Source organism: Cystoisospora suis (assembly GCF_002600585.1).
Source record: "Cystoisospora suis strain Wien I chromosome Unknown contig_73, whole genome shotgun sequence".
Lineage (NCBI taxonomy): Eukaryota > Apicomplexa > Conoidasida > Eucoccidiorida > Sarcocystidae > Cystoisospora > Cystoisospora suis.
Genome location: NW_027152875.1, coordinates 1 through 18,997, shown reverse-complemented (window position 1 = coordinate 18,997; position 18,997 = coordinate 1). Strand labels below are relative to the sequence as shown.

General features: G+C 47.2%; 3 protein-coding genes across 3 annotated transcripts in view; 1 reads left to right on the top strand and 2 right to left on the bottom strand.

The window, feature by feature from the left end:
* CSUI_000180 (uncharacterized protein) overlaps positions 1-12,774 on the bottom strand; it is a gene marked incomplete at its 3' end in the record, with an annotated part of 14,166 nt that extends 1,392 nt beyond the window's left edge. Inside the window, exons 1-7 of the mRNA XM_068060414.1 lie at positions 8,342-12,774; positions 6,970-7,382; positions 6,120-6,180; positions 4,735-4,990; positions 3,613-3,771; positions 2,226-2,378; positions 780-1,454 (exon numbers count right to left, since the gene is read on the bottom strand). Coding sequence (XP_067927612.1) covers positions 780-1,454; positions 2,226-2,378; positions 3,613-3,771; positions 4,735-4,990; positions 6,120-6,180; positions 6,970-7,382; positions 8,342-11,941 — 5,317 coding nt within the window. The remainder of the gene's footprint in view (positions 1-779; positions 1,455-2,225; positions 2,379-3,612; positions 3,772-4,734; positions 4,991-6,119; positions 6,181-6,969; positions 7,383-8,341) is intronic.
* Positions 12,775-13,003: 229 nt separating this feature from the next.
* Positions 13,004-14,421, top strand: CSUI_000179 (uncharacterized protein). Its single transcript, XM_068060413.1, has one exon. The coding sequence runs from the start codon at positions 13,675-13,677 to the stop codon at positions 14,272-14,274; it is 600 nt and encodes a 199-aa protein (XP_067927611.1). The 5' UTR covers positions 13,004-13,674; the 3' UTR covers positions 14,275-14,421.
* A 616-nt stretch (positions 14,422-15,037) lies between these two features.
* Positions 15,038-18,973, bottom strand: CSUI_000178 (glucose-6-phosphate 1-dehydrogenase). The gene is made up of 5 exons (XM_068060412.1): positions 18,799-18,973; positions 17,905-18,015; positions 17,233-17,323; positions 16,151-16,240; positions 15,038-15,577 (listed from the first exon to the last, which is right to left on the bottom strand). Exons 1-5 carry the CDS (start codon positions 18,802-18,804, stop codon positions 15,348-15,350), a joined length of 528 nt encoding a protein of 175 aa, XP_067927610.1. The 5' UTR covers positions 18,805-18,973; the 3' UTR covers positions 15,038-15,347.
* Positions 18,974-18,997: the final 24 nt, after the last annotated feature.

Below are 18,997 nucleotides of genomic sequence, written 5' to 3'. Positions count from 1 at the left end.
TCGAGGAGAGTCACATACTGCTGCGAGAAGATGAACATGACAGCAGGACCAAACAAGGACACACCAGAAAGCAACCCTCCCTCACTTCGCATGTGCATATCTAGGTATACATCGCTCTATCTATGTCTCTATACGTAGATGATAGAAAAGAAGGCTATCATTCGATAAGGAATCTTCTTCACTCTCATCAAGACACACATCCGCCTCGCTACTCTCGCCCCTCTTTCAGGAAATCGAGTATCTCTCGGTGACTTGTTCCTACCAGGAACCAGCCTCATCATCATCATCAAGTGTATGTACAGCATAGCCTCACCCAAGTCACCTACCAGCTAGCTAACTATAGTCGCCGTTCGACTATTACCTTAACAAAGTGAGGAACTACTGGATAATTCGAATCTTCTTCTTCATTGTGTCACCCCCTTTATCTTCTCTTCTCTCTCTCTATCTCATCCTCGCTTCTCCTTCTTCAAGAGCATCCCACGTGAGAAGTTGTACTTTGAAAGATTGGACGTCGGAGACAAATAGAGAAGAGAAACAAAGAGAGAGAATGAGAGAAAGAGAGGAAAACGACCCAAGATGCATGATGAAAAGAATAAAGTCCACAGAGACGACAAGGAAGAAAAAGAGAAGCAAGAATCGAAGAGACAACAAGAAGAAGTTATCCTTCCATTTGAACTCGAGGGGGGTTACTAGTAGTTGAGTTATCTAGGTGTTCTCCTCTCTCTCTCTCTCTTTCCATTTATCTTACTTCCTCGAAAGCCTTCTATGATATACCTTACCAGGAGACGTGAAAGAGGCACAGATATCGGGAGACTTTCCGAAGACTTCCTGTCGAACTCTCATCATGAATGAAGAGTTCATTTGGAGCTTCATGAAGAGTCTTGCGGCCGCTTTTGCACATAAGGAGGCCTCCGGTTTTGAACTGTCGCTAGAGGATGAAGACCGAGCAGAGGAAGAAGAAGAGGTAACGGAAAGGGTATCCCCCCTGCCACCCCCTTCAGCATCACTCTCTCCGCCCGTCTCTTCTGTTTCTTCTCCTTCTTCAGTGTGAGGAGGTTCTTCAAGAAACGTAATAGAGCCTTCTTGTACATCTCTCCGGATGTTCACAATAGGTTCGATTACAGGGCAAATAAGGGGTCCCTTCTGACCGACCTGACGCTTCTTTCGCCGCCACAAGAAGTTCCTTGGACGTGATCTCTCCGGAGAAGATTCCCCATCTGTATTCATTTCTATAAGAAAAGACCTCTCAAGTTCTCCGAGATCTTCATCTTCCGCTTCTTCGTCAGAGATTTCGCCTATAAGGCCACGGAGAACATCTTCCGAATGGCGCACAGAGAAAAGACGTCTTAAAGTCGACTGAAGCTCCCTTGTCGTAGAAAGCTGATCGACAGGTAAAGGCGAAACCCGTAGAGAATACGGATCAACGACCTGTCGATCTCCTTTATAAAGTCGAACTATACATGGAGAGACAGAGAAAGAAAGAGAAACAAGGAAGAAAGAAAAAGAACATATCCAGAGAAACTTGGAGATAAGAAACATATGATCCTTATGAATGTACATGTGTGTGTAAGCAAGGATGACGCCCAGTAATAGAGGAGGAAAAAGATAGATAAAGGAGAAGGCAGTCGGAGACAGGAATGAAGAATTTTCCCAAGTGAAGATGATCTCTGACTTCAACTCTTATGTTAACTGTAAAGCTATGTATGAGCTTGAGGCAGACGACCTACCCGACCACTGCTTCTTCATCTGCAGCACATTCCACATACGACAGGCACTCGAAGACATAGTCACATGTACATAGGGATGTCAAGATTCAAGGGGGGAGGACCACCTAGCGCCTTCTCAAGACTCGGAGAGAGGTTGAGACAACGCAAAGCGAAGCGGAGCAGAATCTTAAAGACGTCCAAGCGTCATTTCAGCCATCATGTAAGATATGACGGGAGCTTGCTTGCGCCAGGACGATGAAAAAGAGAAAGAAACCCCTTCTCCTCTCACATCTCCTAGAGGACCCCTACTAGAGAGAGACACAGTAAACGCTGTTAGTTCCATATCAACCAAATGGCCTACTCTCTCTTTCTCTCTCTCTCTGTCTCTACATTAGATAGATATCCCTCTATCCCCAAACCCTGTGCTGTCTCTTTGCATCTCTGATCGAACGAGTCATAGAAGAGAAGAAGAGATTGGGGACAAGAGAAAGAGTTGAATCGAAGAAGATGGAGACTTACGAACAATCTCCTTAGCCATGACGGTGACTGCGACATGCTGAGTGAGAGCGGCAAGCCAGACTATCAAGCGTTCATCTGCAACTTTGCCTGTAATGTCGTAGAGCGTCTTCGAAATCACATTACGTATCTGAAGGTGGTCTGACACTGCCGAGGCTGAAAAGAAAGACCAAGAAAGAAAGAAAGAAAGAGAGAAAGAAACGAAATAGACATAGGCATACATACAACATACACATCAGCATCATCATACAAGAAGAAGAAAAAAAACACAGAAGAAGGAAAGAGAGACAGAGAGAGAGCAAGAAGAAGAAAGAAATAGGAATGAAAAGTGGAATGGAGATAACTCTCCCCGGGGCTATTCGGTGGGAATCCATTTTCTTCATCCTCTAAAGAAGAAGTTCATACAGGAACACGTATGCCTACATATGTATAGATATCCCCATGTATCTTATTCTTCTTAAGAGGAATTCCGCTCGTCCAAGATAGACACTCCCGCCTTGTCCCGTCTTGTCTCCTTAACTGGATAAGTAACGACAAAACCGTCTCTTGCACATCTAGACCTATCCGATGCCTTTTACAGAAACTCTCGGATGACGACCAACAATGTCTGGCTATTATGCTATCTCTCTCTATATACATGTATGTCTATACATTCCTTGTTTAACTCTTCATGAACGTCTTCATCGTTTGTCTGAAGTCGTTGCACGTGAGCCAGCGACTGCACAGAGGCTAGGGGAGGATGGCCCAGGCAGCCTACACTACGGAACGGGGCTGTTGAAAACATATATATATATATATATCGAGACATATGTCACACATCGATATGTGCTACCCTTAACCTGTAGGAGCCGTGATGTCTTGTGTCTCTGTCTGCGTTCGCCAAAGAAAGAGGCCTGCATATGTACGACCCCGCGGCAGTTCTTCACACATACAACCTTGGGAGATCTCCAAATCCGAGTAAAGGCCTAGCTAGCTTGCTAGCTAGCTAGGCCTTTACTCGGATGGCTAGCTAGCTAGCCCGGTAATAGAGAGGAAAGCTGCTTACTCTTGAGAAAAGACACATAAGAGAAGTGAAGCACGCGTTACAGGAATGCATGTGTTGAAGAGACAATGAGAATATCGTAAGAGAGATAGATCTGGTCTCTTTTATCATCATATAAAAGTTGAGCAGTTGCGGAATGTATAGATAAGATTCCACCTCAATTCCACACGGTAAGAAGGAGATAAGTATGTCTCCTGTTAGGCCAGCCCACCACGTAATCAATCCAGTCATGCAGGCACCTCTCCCCCTTACAGAGAGATATCGATAGACCAATAAGAAGTTAGAGACACAACTGCAGAGAGACACCCTGGTCAGGGAGCTCACTCTTTCATTCACTCACTCACTCACCATGACGAGCGATAGCCCGATGGAGTTTCTCAGCGAGGACAAGTCGCTCCTGTGGTGCAAGCGCTATGAACCAACTGCCCTTCTTACGGACCTTCCGGCCACGTGACTGCATGCGATAATACTGTTTTTTTATCTCATCCTTGAAGGCTGAAGCTCCGTCTGGAGAAGCAGCAGAGAAGAAAAGAAAGAAAAAGAAAGAGAGAGAGAAAGAAAGACGATATTCAAGGCACGTCTCCATTCGCATACCTTATTTACGAACTTCTCAAAGTGGGGTGAACGACGACGGGCACCTCGTCTCTCCTTCTCCAAGGAGAGAGGTAGCCGCTCGGCGATCATCTACCCCTAAAATTCCACCTGAGTGTGAGTGATGTATGTATATGCGTCTATGTGTGCATGCAGAGAGGTATAGGAGTTCTCTGAGAGAAAGAAGACCTCTCGACTGTACACAAAGACAGAGTGAAGAAGAGATTCAAGCATCCAGAGAGCATGCACCCTTACAGCTACAAGCCCAGGTTTGACAAAAAGGCCATATCCAGATAGATATAGAAAGCAACCATCTAACTATTTGTACTACTTCTCCGACACCTGTCTGTCTATCTATCTATATGGGTACGCATTTATACACCCTCTTCTAAAAAGAGATATCGAAGACGAGAGAAACTATATGGAAGAAGAGGTGGCAGCTCCACTTCTTTGCTTGATTCGATCAGAAAACGGAGATTCTTTGGAAGCGCGTCCCCTTCTTTCTTTGTCCTCTCCTTCCATCTAAGGAGGTATGGTCCTATCTATCAAAATGGCCTCTATCAGAAACGAGATGCATCCAGAAGTAAGTGTGCACATCAGCAGCACACCACGTCGTCGTTCCACACTACTACTGACTAGCCTTCTCTTTCATTCTTTCTTTCTCCCTCTCTTTCTCTAGGTCTAGTGTCTCAATCTAAAGTAGAAAGACGACTCTATATATAACGTTAGGTGTATGACGGTATACACATACACACATATAGACAGATAGGTCGATAGATATGCGTACTGATACAGATACTCTGAGAGACCGACCGGTCGGGGAGGCGATCTCCCTCCTACTCCTATCAAATGAAGAGAAGAACTGACTGATAATCTTACAGCGAAGAGCACAGTGCTGTATATTTCTCATGAGAATTGCATGCGCGTTGTTGAGGCTTTTCTCGGAGTCCCATGTTTGAAAAGCAGTAAAGACAGATGAGAACCTCTGACGGTCCTCCTCGGATAGACGATCCATGAACTCTCTTAGTGCACGGATTCTCCCGTAGACATTAAAAGACTCTAAAGGCGACATATCAACTAAAGTACTCGAGTCGGGAAGATGAGGGATCTTGTACGTCTCCAGGTAGGTCATAAACTGAACAGGAAGAAGAAGAATGACGACGCAAAGAGCAAAGACGACGATGGGAGGAGAGAAGAGAGAGAGAGAGAGAAAAGGAAGAGGAAAGAACGGAAGAGAGGAAAAGAAAATGAAGAAGCCGAGCATACGATAGAACGACGTGGAATTTGTCCGTAAGAGGAACAGAGGAATCAGATACGAAGAAGCGGGAAAGTAGTGTGGCTGGCAATTCAAGACTGAATGAACTTAAGACTCCAAGAGGAAAGAAGAGAGAGAGAAAGGCCAGGCTATGTGAAGTGTAACTACAGAGTTGGTTTTTCTTGAGCCAGAGAAATCAGGATAGAAGGGAAGGGGGGAAAATACCATGCCTATCTAATTCTCACCGATGAGAATGCGTTCCTTTATTCATCTATCTACCTATCTTCAATCTGTCTATCTATCTTTAATCTACCTATCTCAGATCTATCTGTTTGATCTGTATGTACGTGTATACACATATAAGTGACTCTATATGTTCGCTGAAGCTTCTACATACCACTGTGGAAGAAGGGAAAGACAGATGGGTCAGGCTGATGCTGGGGGGGTGGACGTATGATCAGTCTAGTTGATCTGCGTATCGAAAGGCATGAGAATACAAGGCTATTGTGTCACCCTAGGCTCAGCTCACCCCTCGACATCTCAAGATCTTCATGGACTACAGGAGACGATCTATATAGAGACACCGAAAGAACGCGAGGGAGAGGTAGAGCCCAGACAGAGAGACACAAAGAAAGAGGAAAGGACAGAAGAAATGTACCAAGCAAAGAAGAGAAGACAGAGGGACTTTGTCCAAAGCATGTAAACCATAAATACACAGAAAAGAGAAAAGATATCAAAAGTCATATCGATCTTATTATGAACAAGAGGTATATCATATCCTCACATACACATACATCCTCATTCTTTCCCCTTTCTATACATGTATACATATAGATATGTATGACCCTCATCTAGACGTCACGTTTGTTCCCCCTCTCTCTCTCTATATATGTATGACAGAGTGTGCTACACCCCAGAACACGTAGCTTCTCTTAGGCTGTCTCTTACTCCTTCTCTTGTTGCTTCCCCTTTCCTATTGACTACTGAATGCAAGAAACAGTAGACTTACGAACATGACTTCAGTGAGCTGCGTCTGAGAGATATCCTTGAATTCGAAGGGCGCCTGTAGCCTAAGAGACGGAGAGATGCAAAAGAAGAGAAAGAGATAAAGCAGTTTGCATTCTATTTGTCGTGAGATATCCATCACGGTGGCGGTAGCATCGCACCTACGAGAAGAAGAAGAAGTTATATCTGATAAGTACAGGAGAGGTCGACGGAAGGAAGAAAGGCGAACGAAGCAAGATGTGGAAGAAAGAAATCCCTTTCAAGAAGACGACCAAACAAGGCCACTACTGTCTCTCCCCAAAAAGTTCAGATCGGTCAGGGGTAGAGAGACAGGTGTAGAGGAGAAGACAGTGATGTATATGTATATAACTTAGAGAGAAGAGCCCCACGACTGAAGACAGAGAAAGGACAGTAGGACAGCAGGAATGTTCACTTCTTCTCAGTCCTCGTGACTTTTTATCAACCCGGCTTCATCTCGACAGTTCCTTTCCTTTCTCTCCCCTCTTCATACACATGACCAAGCAGTCTCTCTCTCTCTCTCTCACTTTCTTTCTACTAAGAACATACACACACTCTCTCACTGTGTCTCTTGATCTACGGTGGTCATGAAGATCTCTTGTTGTATCTATTTGTCTATCTCCAGTCTATCTACCTTTAATCTATCTATCTATCTCCTTCATCTCGGTCTCATCATTCCAGAGATTCAGAACACTAAGGAGAGAGAGAAGTGTCCTCTCTTTCTTCTTTTCTTCGACAAAGAGCCATTCAACAGAACCCCTGTGTCGGGAGAAAGAGAGAGAAAGGACGACAGTGACTGAGATAGAAGCGAGAAGAAGAAGAAGAAGTTGACTTACGATTCTCCTGTGGGTTTCAATGCGGCAGATCCAAGTAGAAACGTTCGATAAGCCGTCGCATTCTCAGAGAGTTCATCTCTTGCTCTTCTTGCAATCTCAGCATCTTCCATGCCTTGACGTGTTAAATACCATGACCATAAAGGCTTTGTCACCGTCCACAGAAGCGTAGCTAGGAAGAGCATTCCTCCCTGTGACGTGACTACTAGGGTCCCTTTAAGCAGCTGCCCGACAAGCTCTTGCTTCGAAACGAGAAAGGAGATAAAATTTCTGTAAGGATCAAGGAAGTCATAGTAGAAACGCCCCCTCTCGAACAGCCACTTCAAAGCGATTTGAAACCGCTGAAAGAATCGCGCTACCTTCTGAAAAGCCTTCAGCATGCGAAGGAATCGGATGGCCTTCGCCAAAGCAATATCCTACAGAAAGGACCAAGAAGAAAAAGAAAAGAAAGAAGAACCACAGGCGATAAGAAAGAAGAGAAGAGCAGCTAAGAGATGATGAGATAGATCCGCGAGTGGATAGTCAATCTCCAGAAAGATAGGTAGATAAAGAAGATTCTAGAACGACAACCTTCCTCCAAGACTCTTCTACGGTGTGTATGTAGGGGATCGCACCATCACTGCGTAGGGGAGAGGCTGCAGATGAGAGACGGGGAGAGAAGAGAAGAAGAGACGGCACATTTGAGAGAGACATGCAGAGAGTCGAGAGAAAGAATCTAGTTTCTATAAAGAGAGAGTTCATGTGGATCGTTCTATAGAGACAAGGACATCAAGATCACTACATACTCCATCTCTTAGCTGAGGGTGAAGTCAAAGATACATAGGCGTGTGTGTGTGAAGCTCTTCAGGAAGTAGATGTATACACACATAGACATGTATATATGACTGCTTCTTCTACCACCTGCATGACTCCCCATATCGTCGCTTGTTCTCCTCTCTCTCAAGAGAAGTGAAAGAAGAGAGGAATGATTAGCTCGCAGTTTGGTCTTTTGATCTTAAGAAGAGTGAGAGACTTCTCACCATAACGCGGGAAATTCCCCCTCGTCAAGAAGAGAAACTGAAAAGACCACTTCTCCCTATCTATACACCACATCTATACGTATACATCTATCCACACATCTACCTCTATCTATCCATCTATCTATGTTCTCTCCCCTCTTCCCCTGCATACGTCTCTACATATATATATATATACAACATGTACATCTAGATTCATAGAGCTACAGTGAAATGAAGTGAATGAGAGGGGAGAAGATGCGAGGACTGAAGTATGCGATGTGATGACTCTTCTCTCGTCTATTCTCTCCAGGTGTTTTCTATCGATGCCTCTCTCTCTCTCTATGCATGCCTATAGATGGTAAGAGAGGAAGACTTACGACAACATAAGTCCAAGCAGATCCGAAAGCACGTAGAAGAAGATGAACTCCACGATTAACAGAGCTAAACATCATTCTTAGGGCTGTTAAGAGAATAACGCCTGCACCTTTGAACCTTTTCTCCTCCCATGTCTCTTTGATCCTTTGTTTACGTCTCTCCATCTTTTCTTTGTGTGTGACTTTAGTCAAGTTTTCTTTCATTCTTTGTCGGATTTCTTCGAGTCTCTCTCTAAGAAGCTGCTCCTCTGTCTTCGGAGGTCTAGATGCCCTTCCTCCTTCTTGCTTGCCACGTTCACCTCCCTCATTCCTACGTCTCCCTCCATCAACTTCGTCGTCTCCCCCCCTTCTTCCCTCTTCACGCTCTGGAGAGGAAGAAGGCGGCATACCTTGTCCTTTTTCTTTTCCTTGGTCTGCTTTCAAACTTGAGGTGTTCTTTATCCGTCTTGCTCTCCTTCTCACCAACTTTCTCCCTCTCTGAGAGGAGATTCTCTCTTTTTGCTCTTTTTCTTCTTCTTCTTGTCCGTGACCTAACACTCCCTCTGACGAGGGAGAATCTCGAGCATTACGAATCTCGTTCGCAGCTCGAAGAGCAGCTGTGACTTCATCTAAGTAAGGGGGAGAGGAACCCTCACAAGCATCAGACGAAGAAGAAGAGTCTCTTCTCGACGCTTGAATAGGGGTTCTTCTGCTATGGTGACCATCCCCGTCAACCATATCACCATAGTCTTCATCGTGTGGGGGGGCTTCACGTGTTCGGAGAGAAGAAAAAAAAGAAGAATCGAAGAATTCATGATCATCTTCTTCTTCTTCCAGAGACTCTCTCCCTGCACTGTCTCCTGTTGGAGGAGCATGGAGATCTGTAGGCATGGGGGGAGTTGTTGCTGTATGCACGATTTGCTCCGCTCGAACGTCCGCCCACAGGAGTCCGAAGGTTTGGAGATTGACATTCGGGGAAAGACTTGAAAAGATATCTCCAGCAAATTGCTGCTGGTTCAACTCGGTTCCTTGTGAGACAAGAAATGCTAAGAGACTAGTTATGGAAGAGACAAGAGCGATGATCGCCAAGATCCCGGGACCTGTAGCTACAGCTGAAGATGCAGATATGAGAAGAAAGATCTGAACGAAGAATAAGATTGTCGGCATGTAACGTATCAACAGAGCTGTAATCTTGGTGGCAATCGACTTCACTTTCACAGTCACATAAGCACTTAACTTCCTTAGAAAAAGGGTTGCCTTTCCCGGTTGCTTCTGCTTCTGCTTGCCTGCGTCTTTCGACTGGAGACGCTTCTTGAGCCAGCGAAGAATCTTCGTTGATGTGACGCTTATAGCCTTTGTAGCTCGGCTAAGAGCTTGATCAAGACGATGAAACATTCGGCCTAATCGTGATAGGTAAGGAGTATCGAGTGAAGGGACATTGAGAGGTCTCAATTGTTGGCACAGATAGATGCTATAAGGATCCCCTCGGACTTCATCTGCTTCTGTACGGGCTGTACGTCTTCGTGATGCTTCCGCTGCACGTTTATATCTCCCTAAGCGCATAGACATTTCATCGTAGAATTGGTCTCCATAAGCTCTAATTTCGTCGGTCGTCCAGGATTCGAAGTGAGGAGCCGACGCTGGAGAGGAAGGGGAGGGAGATAGGGGAGAAGAAGAGGGAGATGATGGTACAGTGGCTTCAAGAGATGCGCTTTCTCCAGGGTGAGACGTAGGAGGCGAGGATTCTTGTGAGGAGTTGGTTTGTGATGCTTCTGTCTCCTTGGATAAAGATTCATGTTGACCCTTCCCTGTGTCTTCAGAAGGGACGACGGAGACGACGACAGTGGATTCAGATGGGGGTGGTGTGGGTATAGAGAGATCTTCTCCAGGTACGAAGAAGTTGAGCCGCATGAATTGTGATGGAGAAGGAAATACAAGACCAGGTGGGCTAGGATATGTCTGACCTGATTCTTCAATCCGAAGAAGCTCTTCTGCTGATTCGGTGAAAAGATCTTTTTTCGTATCCCCTCCCAGATTACCACGGCGTGATAATACCCTACTCCTTTTGTGACTGCGATCACTACCTCCTTTTCCTCCTCCTGCATGCCCTATCTGTGGAGATGTCCCACTCTCCTCCTCTTGACGTTGTAAGAGCTCATCAGCTTTCCTTGCAAAGATATCACTGTCACTTTGACGAGGGTCATTTGGACTATGCAGGCTAAGGGGCCGGGAAGCTCGTTGTCCCTGAGATCGTTGCTTTGTAGGTTCTCCATTCCCCTCAGTTCGAACATCGAAAGCACCTGCAGCACCCTGTGGCACAGCATCGACATCCCCTTCACTCCGACGACGGCGTGCATTCCTAGGATGACCTCCACCATGGCCACTACGACGACCTCTGTCTCGAGGCCGCTTGGATGGAGGGGGTGATGCTTCATCGTTCAAAGGCCCAGCTCTAGAGAGAGCAGTAGCGACGTTAATGTCTTCCTCGATTTCCTGTGGATGGTCGTCAATGATGAATGGCATATCAGTCAGGAGATCACTGCTGGTATCGACAAATGCATGGGAAGAGACGGAGGAAGACAGAAAAGAAGAAGAAAAACTCTTTGGATTTGAAGATGGGAAGTAAAGACTCACTTCAGCTGGCTGAGGACCGCTATTGGAAAGAGGAGATCTCTTCTCCTCAGCCGTCTCCTTCTCCTCGTCGTTTTCTCCTTTCTTTCTCCGAATGAGAGAATTCTTAGCAGACGCGGAAAAGGTTTCTACCCCCATTCCATGATAGGGGATAGCATGCTTATCATGAGGCTTCTCCTCCTCCTCCTCTGAGGAAAGAAGAGTGGTCTCTGCTGGTTTGAGATCATGAGCAAAGACCTCTTTGTTATCAAAAGAGAGAAAAGAGGCCTTAAGGCTGACAGATTGCACATCACCGACATCTTCATCCTTATGAAATTCTCTCCTACTGTCTTTTATCATAGAGTCCGTCGCATCTCTGCCTTGTCCTCTGTCTTGTCTCGGATCAGTGAATTCTACTTGACCATGAGAATCAGGTCGCTTCTTGTTGATATCCGAAGGATTGATCATAAAACTCCGTCTTGGGAGCGTCTTCCTGTCGAGTGGCGCATGCAATGTAGAAGTCGGTCGCAAACTGCTAACCAAAGGCCTCCCCATCGGGTTGTTGTGCCTTGGAGTTCCATCTCTTAGAACAGAATCCATCAGGTGATTTACACTATCTTCCGCGTCATGATGATACCCAGCTGGGAAGAAGTCCGATCCTGAGACACCGGAGGCGCCGCGACTTTCAGGAAGCTTCAGGAATATATCCTGGCTGTAAACATTGTCGCTTTTCAAAAAAGGGCTGAGCCGATCATCTGTCTTTGCCGCAGCAGTCGATTTTCCCTCACGGACAATCGGAATCAAGAGCTCCTCTTCCCCGAGAACGGCGGAGCGAATCTTGCCGCCTTTCTCATTCCATTCCGTGGTCTGGGAAGAGGTTCTCCCGAGAGAAAGCGCGAAGGATTCATATCTGTATTGCAGATAAAGATTGAACGAGAAGAAATTGAAGAGGAAAGAGAGGAAAGTGTCACGGCCACATAAGCGCCTGCGGCCGCCGCTACTGGAGAAGGGCATGGCTGCATACCGCGTAAGAAAAAGGCCTTTTGCATATGTGAGCGATGTCGAGATTCTCTGAAGTAAGGAACGGAGGCGAAAAGAAAGAAAGAACCTTGTGAATTGTTGGGAATGATGTTGGACCGATTCTGACAATAAAGATATCAACAGACCTTGGCAGACCGTCTTCAGCTCAACGATCGCTTCAAGGCTTAATCCCGGTCAAAGGTGTTGGCGACCAGCAGTGAACACCGTAGCAGTGGTAGTAGTCCTACCTAAAAGAAATTATGAATGATAGCCTTTCATGGGGCAAAGAAAAGAAAAACGATTTTCGCTGGCTAAAGAGAGACAAATGCAAGTTGTCGTCAACTGCATCTTGACTCTCATGCCAGTGACAGCAAGACGTAGACACACCCAAGAAAGGTTAGTATCGATGAGTATCGCCGACGATCCCCATTTTGCTCTCCGAGCCAGCAAATCCTTCTATATTCATCTAGTACAAACTATTTAGACCGTGGCTGGAGACCAAGTAAGCGGCATGTTAGAAGAGGAAGGATGACTCTCACTCGTAGCAGGTCCCCGGATCCTCGGGGTCACCAACTCTCTGTCTTGCGAAGCTCGACCCTTGAGGGCTCGATGACGGTGAAAATGTCGAGAAGCCCTGATTGAAAAGCTTCATTCAGACAGTGATGGAAAAGAACAAGACAGCACCCTTGCTGTTATACGGTAGTGTACGAATAAAGCTTAACGAATAGGGAGGGAGTATGGCTTACAGACGGTTGACGCGATGGATCGAATGACGAAGACGACATAACCGTACCTGAGAGAGATGGATGTCTCTGAGTCACCGGTAGACATCGGCGACGAAATGAAGAACGTCGCAAGATACTCGGGCAAGCAAACTAGAGAAAACTCGCGAACATCATGATAAAAGCCCGTTACATGTTGAAGACGTAATGCGACAGCAGGCGCGCCGAACCGGAGCTCTTCGTCAGCTGGTCTTGACAAGCCACCCCTTTGTCGTCGTCGGTGGGCAGCTCCACGCTCGAAGAGATGTCCTCTGAAGCCTGACCTCAAGCAGCTGCTGCTTCGATGGTTCGCCGGATAACGATTTTTGTTTCAGCAGGCTCTCTCCTACAGTTGTGCGGGTGGAGGGATCCCCTTCTTCTTGGAATTAATCGTTTCTTTAGACAGACTACATATATGCAAGTGTAGACACGTGGCGCGGCCTGAGTCTACAATAGGGACTACGGCGGCCCACGTGTACCCTTCTGTCAGGTTTGTGCTTTATTGCTCGGCATCCTGAAATCCGGAGGTGCGAGCTGTACGCGGTGACCGTTGATTTAGCTCGTCTCCCCTAAAAACGTATTTCCAAGTGCTTCTACCCGTCCGTGGTACAACGGAGACGCCGCTATATGTGTTTGAGACGCGACAGTGCAGTGAATCAATCCAGCCGAGCGTTACCAGCGGTTTTTCAAGCTGGCGATCCGAACCAGCATAAAGAGAAATGAAGGCGCTCTAGCAATAAGGTGGAAGATCGGAATCCTTTCCTCTTTGACCCCCGGAGGGTTTAGGGCAGAACCACATTCCTTTTGACGACGCGCAAGACGCCTCCTCCTCGAGGAACTGAAGATAGACACTTCGCTTTCTGTTTACAACTCTGGTCCGCTCATGTGCTGTCTTTTTATCAGGGTTGTCCCCTGGTATAATGCACGTTCAAATGGGGGTTTGGTCTCTATTGGATTCAGCAGTCCATGGGTCGCTGCATTCGTCTCTTCTCGTGCACGAGTCCGCTGATCGTCTGCGCCATTTGTGGCACATGTAGCATTGCGGAGTTCGCGAATCGTAGTCTCTCCCGTGCCATGATAACGAGAGCCGAAATGGGACGTTTTCATCCACATGACGGGCTCTCTAGGAAGACTGCATCTTTAAGAAAAGAGGCCAAGCAATCCGCTGGCCGGGGTGCGTCCCGACCTCAATCTCCGAGCAAGCCAAAGGCCGCTGTGACATGGATGAAAGCCACGGGACATTTGATTGCTGGCCTGTGTTTCCTATACCTAGGTTTACTGCACGGTTACAATGAGGCTGAGTGGCTGAGAGGCGGTCAGCAACCGGGAGCGGATCCGGAACGGGGTTATATCAGTGGAGCGATACAAGCGGGGGTTCCTTTCGTGTTTGGTGTTTTTCAGCTGGTGAAGTTCGTCACAACCGTCTCGGTACGCACCGTGACCGAGGTACGTCGGAGTGTAAGTGAAGCTCACTCCAGGTCGCAGAAGGCAGTCGTCGGAGTGCGCAGTGAGGGTGTGATACGACGGCCTATGGCCAGAAAACATGTCGAGTCGCGCCGAGGGTAACTGTTCTGTCGTGGTGCGTTCCCCCTTGGAAAGCATATTATACCATGTAGCAGTGCCCCGTAGATTTTAGAATGACATAGGGAGCGGGAGTCATTCGCCTACCGGGGACCTGGAAGTTTAGGTGGGCAGAATCGGTGGCCCTTGCCAAGTGCAGTGAAACATGGTTCTATGTCGCGAGAACTTTCGGGACGTCATTCACTGCGTGAGGATGACGTGCCCATGTAAAAAAGTGGATAGCAGCCCTGTCGCCGGGCTCACTGCCACCAAGACACGAGATGAGGTCAGGGCGATGAGCCTTTCGTCGGACAGCTGCTTCGAGGAGGCTGATGTGATTCACAGACATACAGACAACATTACTACTGCTGCTCCGTGTTGCTGGTGGAAAGGTTCTAAAGCCAGGGTATGTGAGCTGGTCTGTTTCGTGTCGACGCCAGTAGCTCTCTTCAGGAGGACGCAGATGCTGTACACCCCAACTCACGCTTCGTGGGAAGGCCACTATCGCCAGTGTATGCGCACTGGTCTATTTCGTCGATAGCTTTCTTCAGGCGTCCGCTGGGATTCTACGCTGTAACCGCTAGGGCGTTGCCGACCGAAGGCACCCCTGTACTGAATGGGCGATCGCCACACCTGTCCGGCGCGAGTGGTGGTGGTTCAGGTATGTTGCGGGGAGTCTCGGGTTTTTTTGTCCCCTCTTTCTCACGAAAGCGGACTTACTGGGCACTCCCTCTACGAAGTTGCCCTTGCCTGCTTTTCCGAGAGAAACTGTCTATCACGCATACGAAACCGTAAGGTCACCCTAAGGTGGGAAGCTTGTACAGTCTCGCACACACAAAAAAACTCCCACGTCGACACATGAAACGGTAATGACACGTCAAGACTGAGACGTTGTACAGTCCTAACACAAAAAAGCTCCCTGTCACCGATTGACAAGACACCGCAGCACCCAGGTCAAGAGCCAGAGGGAGGGGGCGCGCTCGTAAATCGTCCGGAGTCAAGTAGTGAGTTTTTACCATTTCAATTGAATACCGCACAGGAGTTTGTCGTGACACCTTTCTACTCCTTCCCCTTTTCAGCTAATTTACAATTCCCGAGAGTGTAGACCTCAACGAGAACTTGGACGGCGATTTGCCGTTGGAGTGTGGACTACCGCGCAGGACACGTGGTTTCTCCAGTGCTTTTCGTAGTGTACCAACTGCGCCGTCTGGACCGGGGGTCCCGAACGGGTACGGCAAAGGCTTAACCTTCTTCTCATCCAGCTTTTGCAAAACAGGTGTGAAAATTCTCCATGATTCACGAAGTTCGTCTGAACATAGGGAGAGCACAAATCCGGAAAGCACACCCGATACTTTCCCTTCGTCGCGGAGTGCATGAGGACGTAGCCCTCCCCGTGCGTAAGGTAGGAAGACATTAACTAGGGAATCTCCCACTCACGAGTTTTTTGTGTGCCCTGGCTAAAAAGTCTCTGTCTATTCTCAAGTTTCTCCATAAAGCGTATACATTCCGGATCGTTATCTCAAACTACCGGCTAAGACAATAATGGCCACACGCCGAGTTCATTAACAAAGCTCCATTTTCTTCAGTATGAACACACGCAACGACGGGGCGAAGCTCCGAAACCACCGCCGCTAGAAGGCAGCATACGATCCTGACAAGCCGCCTTCATTCCAAAGCCTAACCGTAGAACTCAGACAGACAAAGACCTCAAGCTTCTTTCAATTGCAACGCTATCTGGTTTCGATAACCTTGTATCCGTCGAAACACACACTGAGAAACTGGGGCAGCCAACAGCGGCCAACTGCCTGTCTAAAGACTGTGTGAGAGGGTTCCTTATCGAAACTCTTTTTCTACCAATCCGAGACCTTATCGAAGTACTCACCAGTTCGCACGAAATTCCTTTTGTCGCTGTTCATCACATCAAGAATTAACCTCTCATACGCATCGGGAAGGCGCTTCGATTCTGGCTTCACTGCAAAACGACAGAACACAACACCCCGCCCAGACACCACCATTAGCCTACCCAGAGCCATCCCTCTCTCCGCTGATGACCCCTAACAGATCATCCAACGGCACATGCATGATTGAATCTGTTTTTCTTAACTGTACCAACTAAGATAACAGAGCCAACCTTGAGTGTGTCATGTGTCTTGCCCCTGCTGAAGGTACTCGGATTACTGAACGCAATACACCGCTAGGGAGACTGAAGAGAAAACTATCGTGATAAGCTTTCTTTGATGGACTGCCTGTCGTCAACGTCCACTCATACCCTGGCCCACCCGTCCGCTGCTGCCTGAGCTTTTGAACACAAAAAGCCACGGGAAAAAAAACGCTTTCTTCTGCCGTCGATGAAGAGCGGAGGATCAGCTAATTCTCTCGCCCTCGATTCTGACGAACGACAACACCAACGACTACGACTACTACTACTGCTACTACTACTACTACTACTCACGCAGCAGTCGACTCTCTCCTCTGATACAGAAACATCGCGACGGGAGGGGGGCGTCATCTGAAAATTTCGTCTATGTGAAGAGAATAATAGAATAGAAGAAAAAACCAATCATCGTCATCATCACCATCATCATCTCTTACTACTCCTTAAACTACGAACAACAAGACAGCCATGCCAGACGATATGTTCTAGCCCTTTCAAATTGAGGAGAGATCTAACGCTATCATCCTATCCTTTGCGGTGCCCTGTGGCAGGTAAAAAATCGTCAAATCCTATCATTCGTACACCGATAAGAAGCCACAACTCATCTCCCCGCCGATCTACCTAACTCAGTAGTGAGACAACTTCATGTAACTCCGGCTCTTATCCCGGTGTATGTACACTTGGGAGGCCTACACGAGTTGACTTTGCATTCCTTCTATCCTGACTGACACGGGGCAAGTTAGAGAAACAAGTCCAGTGACGAGTGTATCGTATCACCCCCCGGGGGCTTAGCATCAGCCATAACTCACCGTCCATGCTTAGACTTCCAGACTCTAGATCGGTTCCACTTCCTGCTACTTTCCTATTCACCTCGAGCCGTATTTTATGCTCGGGTTGGATCTGCCGAGAAAAAGAACAAGAGGGCGATGTAAATCACCCCATCTGTATGCCATTCAACGACTGAGACCAACAATGGAAAGGCAAGGAAAATACTACGACCGAAACTCATGCGCTCCCTACGTATCACCGTCAACCATGCATGCATGCATGCATGTGTGATGAATCCATCCCCAAGATATCTAAGAGAGAGTGTCGAAGAGCAGCTTTTCTTCTTCTCCATACAACTAGACACATGGTAGATACGACTTGTCCTCTTCTCTTGCCACACTACAAAAGAGCTGATCCAGTGTGTTGTCTCACAATTGCTTGGAAGAACTCTTTGCAAGCGAAGAGCAGCAGATCCGCATCAGAGGAGACAGTAGTTACTGTCGTCTATTGGCATCACTCCAGCAGAAAGCGATTAGACTTTGTGAAACAAAAGGAGGAAACAAAGGGCGCAACACCTATGTGTACATACACATACAGATCGAGGCATACCCGATACCTTAAGAGGAGGTATGCAATGAGAAGACGAGAATAAGAGATGAGTGAATGGAAGAGATATCGATCTAGACATAGACGACAGATTTCTATAGACCTACCTCAATCACAAGGCTGTTCTCGGGAAAGATTGCGTTGCCTCCTCTAAAACCGGGGGTGCTCTTGAAGACCACACGCGCTTCTACCCTTTTCTTCTCCATCGCTTTTCCTGCCTGAAGACATACATCGGTGAGACAAAAGGATGAATGATCAGAGGAAAGACTGATATAGCCTATCTCTCTACATACACATGGAGACATATACATACACGGCGAGAATTCAGACGAGGGAATACCCAGGGTGTCCATTAAACTGATTCGTACACACACGATGACGACCTCCTCCTCCTCCTCCTCCGAAGAAAAAGAAGAAAAAGCAAAAGCCCAAGAGGAGCTTCATCTGTAGTGTGAATACAAGACGACTGTATCGGGTTCGGCACATTCATCGACTAGTAAACATATACATCCATGCTTAGGTCAGTGAACGTATATATATATATATGACTATGTACGTGTATATAAATAGATAGATACCTATATATACATACATACGCATGCACTTGAATGGACGTGGTGCCTAGGCCCTCATAGGACACTTGCATGCCCTACAGCTGTATATACAGCTATGAGACACCTGAAAAAACATCCCGACGAAAGAAAAGAAACCAGACATTCACTAAAGAGCGAGGCCATCGGGTTGGCTCCAGAGAATTTGACGGCCGAGAGCCACCCCTCAACGACTGACTGTCCTGGCCTTTCACTCCTGTCTGCTTAGTGAATGACCGCATGCAGCATCCCCCTTCGTCTGACCAAACGCAAATATAGAAGAAACAGGCCTACAGACAACAATATAGAACGCCTATACACAAGACTAGAGACGCGCCCGTGTACTTTTAGAAGGAATCGACAGAGAGAAGACAGCACTTGGAAGAAGAGGGCTGGTGCATTCTTTCTTACCTCCATGATGAAGGGAACGCCTTCCCATCGAGGGTTATGTACATGGAGAGCAAGAACAGCGTATGTCGGCGAGCGAGAATCCTCAGGGACGCCTTCATCCTATTAAGAATTCAACATACACCACAAAAGGAAAGTCTCTAAGACAATCACTGAGCTCAGTCTAACGTGGCCGACTCTCACGACCACCCCCCCCCCCCCC

Bases quoted from the DNA above. Each gene is read 5' to 3' on its own strand.
- CSUI_000179 (XM_068060413.1), top strand. From the start codon at position 13,675: ATGGGTCGCTGCATTCGTCTCTTCTCGTGCACGAGTCCGCTGATCGTC.
- CSUI_000178 (XM_068060412.1), bottom strand. The intron at 16,241-17,232 runs GTGAGTTATGGC...GTCGTTTTGCAG, and splicing joins TGGAAGTCTAAGCATGGACG to TGAAGCCAGAATCGAAGCGC. The intron at 15,578-16,150 runs GTGAGTACTTCG...CCCTATGTTCAG, and splicing joins AAGGAATTTCGTGCGAACTG to ACGAACTTCGTGAATCATGG.